General features: G+C 66.6%; 2 protein-coding genes across 2 annotated transcripts in view; one reads left to right on the forward strand and one right to left on the reverse strand.

Moving 5' to 3' along the window:
* Positions 1-7,582, reverse strand: CCDC22 (coiled-coil domain containing 22). Its single transcript, XM_064439656.1, has 17 exons — positions 7,473-7,582; positions 6,545-6,722; positions 6,197-6,329; positions 5,975-6,081; positions 5,803-5,869; positions 5,546-5,715; positions 5,108-5,311; positions 4,512-4,583; positions 4,182-4,301; positions 3,983-4,102; positions 3,631-3,747; positions 1,795-1,896; positions 1,593-1,700; positions 1,209-1,304; positions 827-886; positions 608-682; positions 1-291 (listed from the first exon to the last, which is right to left on the reverse strand). The coding sequence occupies exons 1-17, from the start codon at positions 7,520-7,522 to the stop codon at positions 178-180; spliced, it is 1,893 nt and encodes a 630-aa protein (XP_064295726.1). The 5' UTR covers positions 7,523-7,582; the 3' UTR covers positions 1-177.
* Positions 7,583-8,632: 1,050 nt separating this feature from the next.
* The window catches only part of CACNA1F (calcium voltage-gated channel subunit alpha1 F), a 46,982-nt gene continuing 41,956 nt past the window's right edge, over positions 8,633-13,658 (forward strand). The window contains exons 1-13 of the mRNA XM_064439658.1: positions 8,633-8,664; positions 9,280-9,350; positions 9,614-9,857; positions 9,973-10,078; positions 10,526-10,665; positions 10,771-10,913; positions 11,010-11,162; positions 11,917-12,113; positions 12,359-12,462; positions 12,545-12,705; positions 12,789-12,872; positions 12,967-13,054; positions 13,375-13,401. Coding sequence (XP_064295728.1) covers positions 8,633-8,664; positions 9,280-9,350; positions 9,614-9,857; positions 9,973-10,078; positions 10,526-10,665; positions 10,771-10,913; positions 11,010-11,162; positions 11,917-12,113; positions 12,359-12,462; positions 12,545-12,705; positions 12,789-12,872; positions 12,967-13,054; positions 13,375-13,401 — 1,550 coding nt within the window. The remainder of the gene's footprint in view (positions 8,665-9,279; positions 9,351-9,613; positions 9,858-9,972; positions 10,079-10,525; positions 10,666-10,770; positions 10,914-11,009; positions 11,163-11,916; positions 12,114-12,358; positions 12,463-12,544; positions 12,706-12,788; positions 12,873-12,966; positions 13,055-13,374; positions 13,402-13,658) is intronic.

Raw genomic sequence — 13,658 nt, forward strand, 5'->3', positions numbered from 1 at the left:
TGCTGCACCGGGAGTTTATTGACACCATAATGGAACCACCCTCCACCGCGAGTGTATTTGGGGGGGGGGCGGATGGTTATGTGGAGGGGGGAGGGTCAGGCACCCCGTTTTTTGGGGGGTGGAAGAGCCTCCCCCCCCCTCAGGATTTTTGGGGGACCCCCCCCGTTTTTGGGGGGCTCAGGTGTGCCGGGCGCGTGCCGCCAGCAGCGCGTTCTCCTCCCGCAGCGCCCGGCAGTCGCTGAGGATGCGGTCGAGGCTGGCGGGGGGCTTCGCGCTCATCTCCCCCTCGATCTGTGTGGGGCGGTGTGTGTATAAAATGGGGGGGGTCCCCAAAATTTGGGGGGTCCCCAATATTAGGGGTTCCCCAAAAATTGAAGGGGAGCCCCCAAAATTAGACACACACACCCCCCCCCAAATTACGAGCAAATGGGATCATGAAGAGTTAGGGATGGTCACAAAGGATTTGGGGGGGGGGTTCACAGGGATTTGGGGAGACATTAACACCCTGGTAAATAAAGGGGAGCCTCCAGAGCACCCCAAATTCTCCCCCCCCCAGTTATATCCTGGCCCCCCCCAACCCCCCATGAGCCCCCCAAAACCCCCCCACCTGCTCCTCCAGGTCCCGGATCTCCCGCTGGATGGTCCCCGTGTCCTCGATGGTCTGGATCAGCTGGGCACAGTTCTGGGCGGGGGGGGGGTGGGGAATAAAAAGGGGGTGCAAATGACACCCCCCCCCCCAAAACCTCCAGCACCCCCCTGACCCTCCACGGTCCCCCCAAATTCCACGGGGGGCCCCCCAAAACCATCCCCCCCCCCGCCCCATTACCTCATGCAGAGCCGCCAGGTACTTGTAGGCTTTCCTCACCACTTCGTCCCGCTTGGCGTCCTGGGGGGGGAGGGTAATTTTGGGGTGCCCGTGGGTCATTTTTGGGGTACCCGTGGGTTAATTGGGGGGGGCACATGAGGCAATTTAGGGGTGCAAGTGGGGCAATTTGGGGGGGCCCTAGAGGGCGATTTGGGGCGGGGGGGGCACATGGGGCAATTTGGGGGCTCCCAGCGCCGCACTCCCCCTTCAGGGTCATCCCATAAAAGGGGTGCCCGAGTCCATCCCCAACCCCCAGACCCCCCAAAATCCCGCCCTGCACCCCAAAGTGCCCCCCCCCCGCGCCCCAGAGTGCCCCCCAAGTTCATGGGGGGGCCCCCCCGACCTTGAAGAGCAGCTCATCGGTGACGCTGAAGGTCCGCTCCAGTTTCCCCACGAGGGCGTTGATCTCCTTCTGCAGCACCCGCGTGTCCACCAGGATCTGGGGGGGGGGGGCCCGGGGGGCGGTGGGGTGTCGCAGGCGTTTTTGGGGGGACCCCAATGACACCCCAAAACCCCCCTCCTCATTTTTGGGGGTGGGGTGCGCACCTGGTACAGACGCACCTCCCTCCCCCCGAAACAAAAAGCCCCTTCAACTGGGGCCGCACAAACAGGGGCCTGAAACTCCCCCCTGCAAAGAGGGGGTCCCCCAAAACCTCCAGGACACACCCCCCCCCCCCAAATATCTCCGGGGGACCCCAAAAAAGCCCCCCCGCCCCCCCCCCCCCACCTTGCCGATCTCCTCCTTCTGCTTGCGGATGTTGCCCACGATCTCGAGGATGCGCTGGGTGTAAACGGAGCGCGAGACGTCGCGGGGCAGCGCCTCCAGCTCCGCCGCCTGCCGCCGGGAAAGGGGGTGCCTGTCATTTTGGGAGGGGGGACACCCCAAAAAAATCACACCCTCCCCCCCCCCAGCACCCATGGGTGCTCACCAGTTGTTTGTACAGCTCCTCCTTGCGCCGGGCCTCGGCGGCGGCGGCGCGGCTGCGCTCGTGCAGGCTGCGGATCTCCGACAGGCGCCGCGACGACTCCAGCTGCGGTAGGAAGTGGGGGGGGGCGGGGGGAAAAGGGGGGTTCGGGCACCCCCAAACCCACCCCGGGACCCCCAACACTCCTGGGAGGTGCCTCAGAGCTCCCCCCACCCCCCAACCCACCGCGAAGGGCACCCCGGGGACCCCAAAACCCACGGGGAAGGGGATCCTAGAGTCCACAGGGACACCAAAACCTACCGGTGAGGGACTGGGGGACCCCAAAACCCACTGAGGGAGACCCCAGGGACCCCCAAAACCTACCAGTGAGGGACTGGGGGACCCCAAAACCCACCAGGGAGGGACTGGAGCACCCCCAAAACCCACTGGAAAGGACACCCCGGGGATGCCAAAACCCACCGGGGGACCTCAGGGACCCCCAAAACCTACCAGTGAGAGACTGGGGGACCCCAAAACCCACCGGGGGAGACCTCAGGGACCCCCAAAACCTACCAGTGAGGGACTGGGGGACCCCAAAACCCACCAGGGAGGGACTGGAGCACCCCCAAAACCCACTGGAAAGGACACCCCGGGGATGCCAAAACCCACCGGGGGACCTCAGGGACCCCCAAAACCTACCAGTGAGAGACTGGGGGACCCCAAAACCCACCGGGGGAGACCTCAGGGACCCCCAAAACCTACCAGTGAGGGACTGGGGGACCCCAAAACCCACGGGGGAGACCTCAGAGACCCCCAAAACCTACCCGTGAGAGACTCAGGGACCCCAAAACCCACTGAGGGGGACCCCAGAGACCCCCAAAACCTACCAGAGAGGACCCCTTGGACCCCCAAAACCCACTGGGGGGGACCTCAGGGATCCACCAAGGAGGGACCGGAGCACCCCCAAAACCCACTGGAAAGGACACCCAGGGACCCCAAAACCCACCGCGGGGGACCTCAGGGACGCCAAAACCTACCAGTGAGGGACTGGGGGACCCCAAAACCCACTAGGGGGGACCTCAGGGACCCCAAAACCTACACGGGAGGGACCCCAGGGACCCCAAAACCCACAGAGGGGGATCTAGCACCCCAAAACCACTGAGAGGGGGACCTCAGAAGCCCCAGGGACCCCCAAAACTTAGCAGGGAGGGACCTGGGCACCCCAAAACTCACTGAGGGGGACCCCAAAACCTACTAGTAAGGGACCTGGGGACCCCCAAACTGACAGGAAAGGGACCCCAGGGACCCCCAAAACCCACTGGGGTGAATCTGGGAACCCCAAAACCCACTGAGAAGGAGACTTCAGAGGCCTGAGGGACCCCCAAAACCTACCAGAGAGGGACCCCATGGACCCCAAAACCCACTGGGGGGATCTGAGCACCCCAAATCCACTGAGAAGGGGACCTCAGAGCCCCCAGGGACCCTCAAAACCTACCAGGGAAGGACCTGGGCACCCCCAAACCCATGTGGAAGGGGACCCCCAATCCAGTAGGAAGAGACCCCAGAGCCCCCCAGGGACCCCAAAACCCATCCGGGGAGAACCTGGGCCCCCCAAAACCTACTGGAAAGGGACCCCAAAACATATCAGGGAGGGATCTGGGGACCCCCCAAACCCGCAGCAAGAGACTCCAAAACCTACCAGTGAGGGACTCAGGGACCCCAAAACCCACCGGGGGGGACCTCAGGGACCCCCAAAACCTACCCGTGAGGGACTTGGGGACCCCAAACCCATTGGAAATGTGACGTGGGCCCCCCCAAGCCCCCAAAAAGCGGGGGGACAGACCCCAGCTCCCCCCTTACCTGAGCGGAGTCCCGCAGGGCCCGGAGGTGCCGGTACTCGGTGAGGAGGGGTCCCCGGTGCCGCTCCCACTGCCCCGCCAGGCTGACGATGCGGCGGCTGCTGGCCTCCACCACCAGCTGGCGGCAGCGTCAGGGCACCCCAAAAAACACACAGCACCCCCAAAAACGCTCCCCAGCACCCCCAAACTGCCCACACACCCCGCTCCACCCCCCACTAGGGCAACTGTATGCCCCAAACCGGCCCCCTAAACCCCCCTCCCCACCCCCGGCGGGGACCCAAACAGCCTCAAAGCCCCCCCAAATGGCCTCAAAGCGCCCCCCCCCACATACAGGGGTACCCCAAAATCCTCACCTGGAGCTTGGCCATGTTGTTCTGGGCGTCGGGCAGCAACTCGACCGCCTGCGCCTTCAGCCGAAGGGCGTCCTCCCGGCCCCCCAGCGCCAGGCGGCCCTGCCGCACCTCCCCCTCCACCTTGGGGTGGGGGACACACACGGTCAGGGCACCCCAAAACACCCCGCCCCTCCCCTCCCCCCCCACCCCCGGCACCCACCTGGATGAGGCTGAGCTGGGCGTCCCGCACCTCTCTGCGGCAGCCCTCGAGTTCGGCCTCCAGCCGGGCCAGGGTCTCCTCCAGGGCAGCCTCCTCGCTGGCCTGGCGCGCCCCCGCGTCCTGAAGTTGGGGGGGGGGGGGAACAACGCATTCTAAACATGGCCATCAGTAGGCATCAGAGTGAACGGCAGCCCAACAAAGCCATCAGTAGGGGCCAGAGTGAATGGCAGCCTGACAAAGCCATCAGTAGGGGCCAGAGTGAACGCCCGTCCAACACAGCCATCAGTAGGGACCAGAGTGAACACCTGCCCCCCCCATTCCCCCCCTTACCTCCTCAGGGCTCTTTGAGGGGTGCAGGCTCTCGGCAGCCGCCTGAACCTGCTGCAGCAGGATTTGGGGGTCCTGTGGGACGAGACACCCCCCACCCCCCCCAAGGAGAGGGTGAGATCCCAGGGGGTGGTGGTTGCCCCAAAACAACCCCCAGCCCCCCCCAACAACCCCCAGCCCTCCTGCAGCCCCCCAAAACCAACCCCCAGGCCCCCAAAACCAACCCCCAGCCCTCCAGCAGCCCACCAGCCCCCCTGCAGCCCCCCCAAAACAACCCCCAGCCCCCCAGCTGCCCCTCCACCCCCAAAAAACAACCCCAGCCCCCCACAACAACTCCCAACCCTGCAGTAGCCCCTTGAGCCCCCCAAAAACAACCCCAACTACCTACCAGCCCCCCCAAAACAACCCCCAGCCCCCCAAAACCAACCCCAGCCCCCCTGCAGCCCCCCCAAAACAACCCTCAGCCCCCCAGCCACCCCTCCACCCCCTGAAAACAACCCCCAGCGCCCCCCGCAGCCCCTCCAGCCCCCACAAACAACCCCAACCACCTACCAGCCCCTCAAAAACAACCCCCTGCCCCCCCACAACCCCCACCCCACCTGCTCATGGGTCAGGTGCTGGGTGCGGGTGAAGCGGGACCCCTTGGGCAGGGCCCCCCCGACCCCCCCAGCCCCAAAAGCCTCTTGGAGCCAAGCAGAGTCCAGGGGTCCTGGGGGGGGTCCCTGCGGTCGGGGGGGGCAGACCTGGCGCAGGGGCTCCAGGGCCCGGAGCCGAGCCCGGAGCCGCTTCCGCCCCACGTATTCCTATGGGGGGGGTGGAAAAATGGGGGGGTGAGACCCTCAGGGACCCCCAAAACCACCCCATAAACAGCCCCCCACAGCCCCCCTGTAGTCCTGGGTGGGGGGGAATGGGGGAGAAAAGGGGAGAAACCCCCCAAACTCATGGGAGTGAAGAAAGGGTAGGACCCAGAGGGCCCCCCCCCAAATCTCAGGGGACCCCCGGGGAGGTTTTGGGGGCGGTGGGGGGGAGTGTCTCACCTGGGGGGGCAGGCGGGAAGCCAGGCCGGGACCCCCCCACTCGGCCTCCCAGTCGTGACGGGCGCTGAGCTGGGCTGCGTGGGTCTCCAGCAAAGCCGGGGGGGTCCTGGCGGGGAGGGGGGGCTGCGCCGGCACGGGGGGGGCAGCCCCCCCAAAATACTCCTGCAGCTCTGCGCGGGGTGGGGGAGGGATGAGCAAACACACACACACCCCCAAAACCAGGACCCCCCCAAATCCCCCCCCCCGCCAGCCCCTACCTGGGGGTCCCCCGCTTTGGGGCAGCACCAGGGGGCACGTAGCGAAGGGGTGAAGGTGACCCGTGCCCTAAAAACGTTAATTAACGAGTGAATTAACCCCCACAAATTAAAAAGGGGGGGGGGGGGTGTCTTCCATAATTCGGGGTGTCAGGCCCCCCCCCCCAAAACTCACCTGCAGGCGCTGCAGCCGGGGTGTGCGGCAAGTGGGGGGCACCCAGGGGGTCCCCAGCTGCTCCCGGATGCGGGCGCCGATGGCTCGTAGCAGAGCCCCCGATTTCCCTGGGGAGGGGGACAGGGGTGTGTGTGTGTGTGGGGGGGGAAATCAGCCCCCCAAAAGCCCCCCCAGGGACCCCAAAACCCCAGGGGACACCCCCCCCCCCCCAAAACCCCGTACCGGGGGGCTCAGCCCCTCTCTCGCTCTCGTCCCGCGGCAGTTTCTCCACGAGGAAGAGGAGGAGGCGGCGGGTGTCGTGCTCGGAGCTGTAGAGGAAGGTCTGGTACCCCACGTCGCCCCCAAATCCCAGCTCCTGAGGGGGGGTGAGAGATGGGGGGAGGGGCTGGGGGTCACCCCAAAACTTTTGGGGTCCCCGCTTCCCCCCCCCCAAGATTTGGGCGGGGGGGGGGGAGAGGGAGGTTTGGTACCCCACATCGCCCCCAAATCCCAGCTCCTGGGGGAGAGCGCTGGGGGGGTAGGGGGGGTCCCCCTACAATTTCGGGGTTCCCAACATGCTTTGGGGGGTACCTGGCAGGCGGCGGCCAGGTCGGAAGCGAGCCGGAAGCGCGCGGAGATGCCGGGGGGCAGGAGGGGGCTGAGGGGGGCCCCCAAAGCGGGGCGCACGGCCCGCAGGCACCGCACAGCCGCCTCCACCACCAGCTCCGGGGTGAGGTCCCGCACGCTCTGCACCTCGGGGGGCACCGGCCTGGGGGGGGGGACACACTTAGGGGGACACCCCCCCCCCACCAGCACCCCCAAAAATCCTGACACCTCTCTCCCCGGGGTCACCCCCACACCTCCGCGCCCCCCCCCCCCCAAATCCTTAGGGTGCCTCACCCCACGGGTCAGCCCACCCCCCCCCACACACTGCAGACCCCTAAAGCTGCTTGTGTCCGCCAGGGACCCCCCCCCCCAAATCCTTAGGGTCACCCCACCCCACACCCCCCAAAACTCCTGAGGGTTGTGTGTGTCCCCCCCAGTGACCCCCCTAAATTTACCAGGGGTCCCCAGACCCCCCCACAAACTCTACAGTGACCACACACACACACCCCCCCAGACCCCCCAAACAACCAAGGCCCCCCCAAACTACCAGACCCCCCTCAAACTCTACAGTGACCCCCCCAAAACTATTAGGGGTCTCCCACCCCCAGACCCCCCCAAAACTGGACAGTGACCCTCCCCAAATTACCACGGCCCCCCCCCACACCCCCAAAACTCTTCAGTGACCCCCCCCGCCAAACTATCAGGGACCCCACACACCCCCAACCCCCCCCCCCAAATCTACCAGGGGTCCCCCCACACCCCCCAAAACTCCTTAGGGTCCCCCCACACCCTCAGTGACCCCCCCCCCCCCCAAACCTCCGCCGGGTCCCTCCCCACCCCAGACCCCCCAAAACTGAGTGCCCCCCCTCCCCGCCGCTCCCCAAGCCCCCCAAAATCCCCCCCCCCCACTCACGTCCCCGCCTGCCGCAGGGAGTGGATCAGGATTTTATCCACCTCCTCCATGTTGGGGGGGTGCGGGGGGGGGGGGGAACCCCCAAATCCTGCGGGGGGAGGTTTGGGGGGGGGAAGGTGGGTTGGGGGGGGTGGGGGAGACACCCCGCTTCTGCCGCTCCCCCGCGAGCCCCGCGCGGAGTCACGTGAGGCGGGGCCCGCCGCGAGAGCGAGGCTAGCCCCACCCCCCCCGCGCGCGGGGCACGACGGGAACTGTAGTGCGCGGCGCGCGCGGGGCACGACGGGAGCTGTAGGCGGCGCGCGCGGGGCCGGGGCGGGAAACGGAGGGGGCGCGAGGCGCGACGGAAAATGGCGGCGGCGGGGCGGGGCGGGGGGAGGGGTGAGGCGGGAAACGGCGCCTGTGAGGGGGGAGATGGCGGCTGTGGGGTTTGGGGCCACCTGAGAGGGAAAATGGTGGCCGTGAGGGGTGGTTGAGGGGGGAGAGGGAGCCTATGAGGGGGAAAATGGTGCCTATTAAGGGGTAGGGAAGGGGGAAATGGAGCCTGTGAAGGGGGAAGATGGCGGCTGTGGGGTTTGGGGGGCGGCTGAGGGGGAAATGGCGGCCGTGAGGGGTTGTGAAACGGAGCCTGTGAGGGGGTGGATGAGGGGGAAAATGGCGCCTGTGGGGTTTGGGGCCACCTGAGGGGGAAAATGGTGGCCGTGAGGGGTGGTTGAGGGGGGAGAGGGAGCCTATGAGGGGTGATGAGGGGGAAAATGGAGCCTGTTAAGGGGTAGGGAAGGGGGAAATGGAGCCTGTGAAGGGGGAAAATGGCGGCTGTGGGGTTTGGGGGGGGCGGATGAGGGGGAAATGGTGGCCATGAGGGGTTGTGAAGTGGGAAACGGAGCCTGTGAGGGGGTGGATGAGGGGGAAAATGGCACCTGTGGGGTTTGGGGCCACCTGAGGGGGAAAATGGTGCCTGTGGGGTTTGGGGGGCGGCTGAGGGGGAAATGGCGGCTGTGAGGGGTTGTGAAGCGGGGAAACGGAGCCTGTGAGGGGGTGGATGAGGGGGAAAATGGCACCTGTGGGGTTTGGGGCCACCTGAGGGGGAAAATGGCGCCTGTGGGGTTTGGGGGGTGGATGAGGGGGAAAATGGCGCCTGTTTGGGCTCACTGAGGCAGCCAATGGCGGCCACGGGGTGTGCGGGGCTGCTGAGGTAAGAAACGGCAGCAGCGCATCCCTCACACGCGTGTGCCCCGCCCTCGTTCCCCCTCACACACGTGTGCCGCACCCGTGTCCCCACGTACGTGTGTGTCCCATCCACCCCACACACACATGCGTGTGCCCTGGTCCCTCCCGTGGTCGTGCCCTGTCCCCGCCTCGCACACGTGTGTGCCCTGTCCCCGCCTCGCACACGCGTGTGCCGTGGCACGTGGGCAGCGCCGCCCTCCCCGCCTGTGACCCTCGTTAAGCTGTTAATCTCCCGCCGGCGACGAGCCCGGGGCTGCAGGACGAGCCGTGGGGAGGGCCCGGGATCTACCCCAGCGCCCACGGAACCCCCCAAACACCCCCAGACCTCCCCCAAACACCCCCAGACCGCCCCAACACCCCCAAACACCCCCAAACCCCCACACTCCCCCACCAAAACCCCCACAACCCCCCCTATATACCCCCTAAATGCTTCCAAATCCCAACAAATCCCCTTGAGGGTCCCTCAGACCACCCAAACACCCCCCGCCTCCACCCCATAGGTACCCTTGAGATACCCCAGTTGTACCAGACACCCCAAAAATAGCCCCTCCCCAAACTCCCCCTCCCTGATCGCCTACAGGTACCTCCGGATCTTCGGAAACGACCCCCAGAGACCCCTCAGCATGTCGGAGTCGGAGGAGAATGGAGAGGGTGAGTCCGGGGGGGCTCTCAGAGGGGAGATGGGGGTCCTGGGAGGAAGTGGGGGTTCAAGGGGAGTGTCCCCGAGAGTATGGGGAAGTCCCTGGTCTATGGGACGGGGTGTTTGGGGTGTCTATGGGGGTCCTGGGCTTTGCGGGGGGGTTTGGGGGGGGTCCCAGAGGTGGAGGGCTTTGGGGGAGGGTTTGGGCGGGGGTCCAGGGAGGTTTGGGGGGGTCCTTGCTCTCCCTTTTGACTGTGTCCCCCCCCCTCCGCAGGACCCCCCAAGGGGCTGCCGTCCTTCGCCGAAGCCATGGGCCAACCCCTGGGGTGGTCCGTAAGCGAAAGCAATGGGGGGCCGGCGGGCGGAGGGACCCCCCCGGGTCACCGCCACCGGCGTCCCCCCCACCCCAAGCACAAGGGTCAGGGCTCCGGGGGGGTCCACCGCTCCCCCCGCGCCCTCTTCTGCCTCCGCCTCAACAACCCCATCCGCCGGGCCGCCATCAGCATCGTCGAGTGGAAGTGAGGGGAGGGGGTTTTGGGGGGGTGGGGGTGGGGGGTCGCCCATGATACCCTGGGGTTGGGGGAGAAGTTGGGGGGCAGCCCCCCACCCACCCCGCCCCAACCTTAATCGTAGGCCCTTCGACATCCTCATCCTCGCCACCATCTTCGCCAACTGCGTGGCTCTGGGGGTCTACATCCCCTTCCCCGAGGACGACTCCAACGCTGCCAACCACAACCTGGTGAGGACCCCCAATTCCCCCCCCCCCAAATAAAGGGGGGCACCCCCCCAAGTAAAAGGGGGCACCCCCCTTTCCCTTCCGCTGAACTCAGTGTCCTCAACTGGTCCCAGTCAGGCGCTGGCGAAGCTCATTAAGGCTTAATGAAGGGCGCTGGAGGGAATCGGGAGCGGGGCGGGGGTGCACCCCGACGCGGGGGTTCCGCCCTGGGCGGGGGTTTGGGGTGCCCCGGGCGCCTGGGGCCCCCCGAAGCACGCGCCGCACGCCTTCCCCCTCGCACGCCTTAAGCCGCTTGCCTGGCGCCGGGGTGGGCGCTAATCCCGGCTTAGCCGATCCCGGGCAGACGCCCGGGTCCTGGGAGACGGGGACGCTGGGAAGGGTGGGGGTCCGGGGAGGAGGAGCCCCCCCCACTCAATCCCCCCCCCTTTATTCCCCCCGCCCCCTCACCAGGAGCAGGTGGAGTACGTCTTCCTCATCATCTTCACGGTGGAGACCTTCCTGAAGATCATCGCCTACGGGCTGGTGCTGCACCCCAGCGCCTACATCCGCAACGGCTGGAACCTCCTCGACTTCGTCATCGTCGTCGTGGGGTGAGGAATCGTCCCCGAGGGGGTGGGGGGTGCACCCCAAAACGGGTGCAAACGGTGTCGTGTCCCCCTCCCCCCCAAAAAAAAACCCCAAAAAACCTCTCTCAGGCTCTTCAGCGTCATCCTGGAGCAGGTGTCCCACAAACCCGGCGAAGCCCACCACATGAGCGGGAAACCGGGGGGCTTCGACGTCAAAGCCCTGCGCGCCTTCCGCGTCCTCCGGCCCCTCCGCCTCGTCTCTGGCGTCCCCAGTGAGATTTGGAGGGGGGGGGGATCGTTCCTGGCAGGGGGGTTTTGGGGGACCCCTCCCCCGTTTTCTGCCCCCCACCCCTTTGTTTTCCCCACAGGCCTCCACATCGTCCTCAACTCCATCATGAAGGCCATGGTGCCGCTGCTGCACATCGCCCTCCTCGTGCTCTTCGTCATCATCATCTACGCCATCATCGGCCTCGAGCTCTTCATCGGCCGCATGCACAAGACCTGCTTCTTCATCGGATCAGGTGATGGGGGGGCGGGGGGGTTCGCCCCCATTCCCAGGGACCCCCCACCCCACCACCGACACCCCAACGAGCCCCCCCCCGCAAACCATGAGATGCCCCCAAAGCCCCTGAGACCCACCAGCACCCAGTGACCCCTCAGTGACATCCCAACAAGGCCCCCCCCAAACGGTGAGACCGCCCTAAAGTCCCTGAGACCCCACTCAGGACCCAGGAACCCTGCCCAGTGACACCCCAACAAGGCCCCCCCCAAACCGTGAGACCCCCCCCCAAAGCCCCTGAGATGCCCCCCAGGACCCAATGACCCCACAGTGACACCCCAACAAGACCCCCCAAAGCCCCTGAAACACCCCCCCAGCACCCAGGACCCCCCCAGTGACACCCCAACAAGGCCCCCCTAAACCGTGAGACCCCCTTAAAGTCCCTGAGACCCCCCCCTAGCACCCAGGACCACCCCTATGCCCCCCTAAAAGGCCGCCTGGGTCTCCCCACATACACTGAGACCCCCCACCCCCAGTGAAGGGGATTTGCCCCCCTAAGACCCCCCCCAGCACCCAGTGACCCCCCATCAAGGGGTGTTACCCCCCAACACCCTGACCCGCCCCCCCCCACAACCCCGTGTCCCCCCAGCCCTCCTCTACCCCTCCGCCCGCCAGCACTCCCCCGTAACACCCCAGAGACCCCCTCCCAAACCCCATTTTGGGGGTGCTGACCCCTCCTCACCCTTTTTGGCCGGTGCCATCCCCCCCCCCACCAGATTTAGAGTCGGAGGAGGACCCCTCCCCTTGCGCCTTCTCGGGCCACGGCCGCGCCTGCCTGCAGAACAACACCGAGTGCCGGGGGCGCTGGGAGGGGCCCAACGGCGGCATCACCAACTTCGACAACTTCTTCTTCGCCATGCTCACCGTCTTCCAGTGCATCACCATGGAGGGCTGGACCGACGTGCTCTACTGGGTGAGCCCCCCCACCCCCAATTACACACCCCCACCCCACCCCCCCACCTCCCTGAGCCCACCCAAACCTCCCCAGCGTCAGGGTGGACCCCCCCCCCCCCCCCAAAACCTCTCCGTCGGTGCCTCACGCCCCGCGTACCGCTGAGGGGGGCGATTCGGGGTCCCACCCCCAAACCCCCACCCCCGCTTGCCATCGTGTCACCCCAAAACCTGCCCCCCAACCACGCCCCCCCTCCCCCTTTATAGATGCAGGACGCGATGGGCCACGAGTTACCTTGGATTTACTTCGTCAGCCTCGTCATCTTCGGCTCCTTCTTCGTCCTCAACTTGGTGCTGGGGGTGCTGAGCGGGTGAGGGCGTCGCTAGCGTGTTGTTAGCGTGTCGTTAGCGTGTTCCTGGGGGGGGTGTCACGCGTGTCCCACCCTTCCCAAGGGAGTTCTCCAAGGAGCGTGAGAAGGCCAAGGCCCGCGGAGACTTCCAGAAGCTGCGGGAGAAGCAGCAGCTGGAGGAAGATCTCCGGGGTTACATGGACTGGATCACCCAGGCCGAGGACTTGGAGGGTGACGACGAGGAGGGGGAGCACGAGAAGCACCGTAAGTGGGTGTGGCCACGTGGGGGGAGCCCCCCAAACTGCCCCCCTGGCCGGCACCCCCAAAACCCCCACCCCAACCCGCAGGCCTGACCGCCGAGGACCTGATGGGGAAGCGGAAGCCGCGACTGAAGTGGCTCCGTCACGCCAGTCACTCCACCGAGACCCATGGTAACGACACCCCCCACCCTGGGGTCCCCACGATGTCGGGGTGCCCCCACCCCAAGTTCTACCGCATGACGCTGACCTTTGACCCCCACCCCAGCCAGCCTTCCCGGCAGCGAGACGACGTCGGTGAACACCGAGACGGTGGGCGAGGAGGAGGCGCAGCCGACCGCCTGCGACCGCTGCCTGTGAGCACTGAAACGGGGGTGGGGTGGGGTCCGGGACCCCCCCCGTAGCCCCCAAGTCCCCCCCAGTACCCTGGGACCCTCCCCCAGCCTCCCCAGAGACACCAACAGTGATGCTGGGACCCCAAAACCGACCCCCACAGCACCTCGAGGCCATCTGGGACCCACCCCCCATAGCCCCAGGGACCCTCAGAGCCCCCCCAAGGACCCAAAATCGACCCCAGCACCCCTGTGACCCCTCCCCAGGTACCCCAAAACCCCCGCCATGGCCACAGGGACACCCCCCCTGATTTTGGGGTAACTCTGTGCCTTTTCCTTCTCAGGGGCAAAATTACAAAGACCAAATTCTGGTGAGTGATGGGAAAAGGGGGAGCTGGGGGTGGAAAAAAAGGGGGGGCATGCAGTGGGGGCCCTCCCCCAAATCCTCCCCCTCCCACACCTCCCACCTGACAGGCGGTCTCTGTAACCCCAACACCTCTCCTCTGTCCCCGAAATACCACCGCCCCCGCGTCCGCCTGTGCCCTCCAACACCTCTCCGTCCCCTCCTGCCCCCCCCGTACCCCCAAATCCACCCCCTCGCCCCCCCCACCCCGTGTGCTGGTGTGTG

Source organism: Phalacrocorax carbo (assembly GCF_963921805.1).
Source record: "Phalacrocorax carbo chromosome 29 unlocalized genomic scaffold, bPhaCar2.1 SUPER_29_unloc_1, whole genome shotgun sequence".
NCBI lineage: Eukaryota > Metazoa > Chordata > Aves > Suliformes > Phalacrocoracidae > Phalacrocorax > Phalacrocorax carbo.

Coding starts and splice junctions, on each gene's coding strand:
- CCDC22 (XM_064439656.1), bottom strand. CDS start 7,522: ATGGAGGAGGTGGATAAAATCCTGATCCACTCCCTGCGGCAGGCGGGG. Junction 6,082..6,196: donor GAGAGGGGCTGAGCCCCCCG/GTACGGGGTTTT, acceptor CCCCCTCCCCAG/GGAAATCGGGGGCTCTGCTA. Junction 4,302..4,511: donor CCTCAAAGAGCCCTGAGGAG/GTAAGGGGGGGA, acceptor CCCCAACTTCAG/GACGCGGGGGCGCGCCAGGC.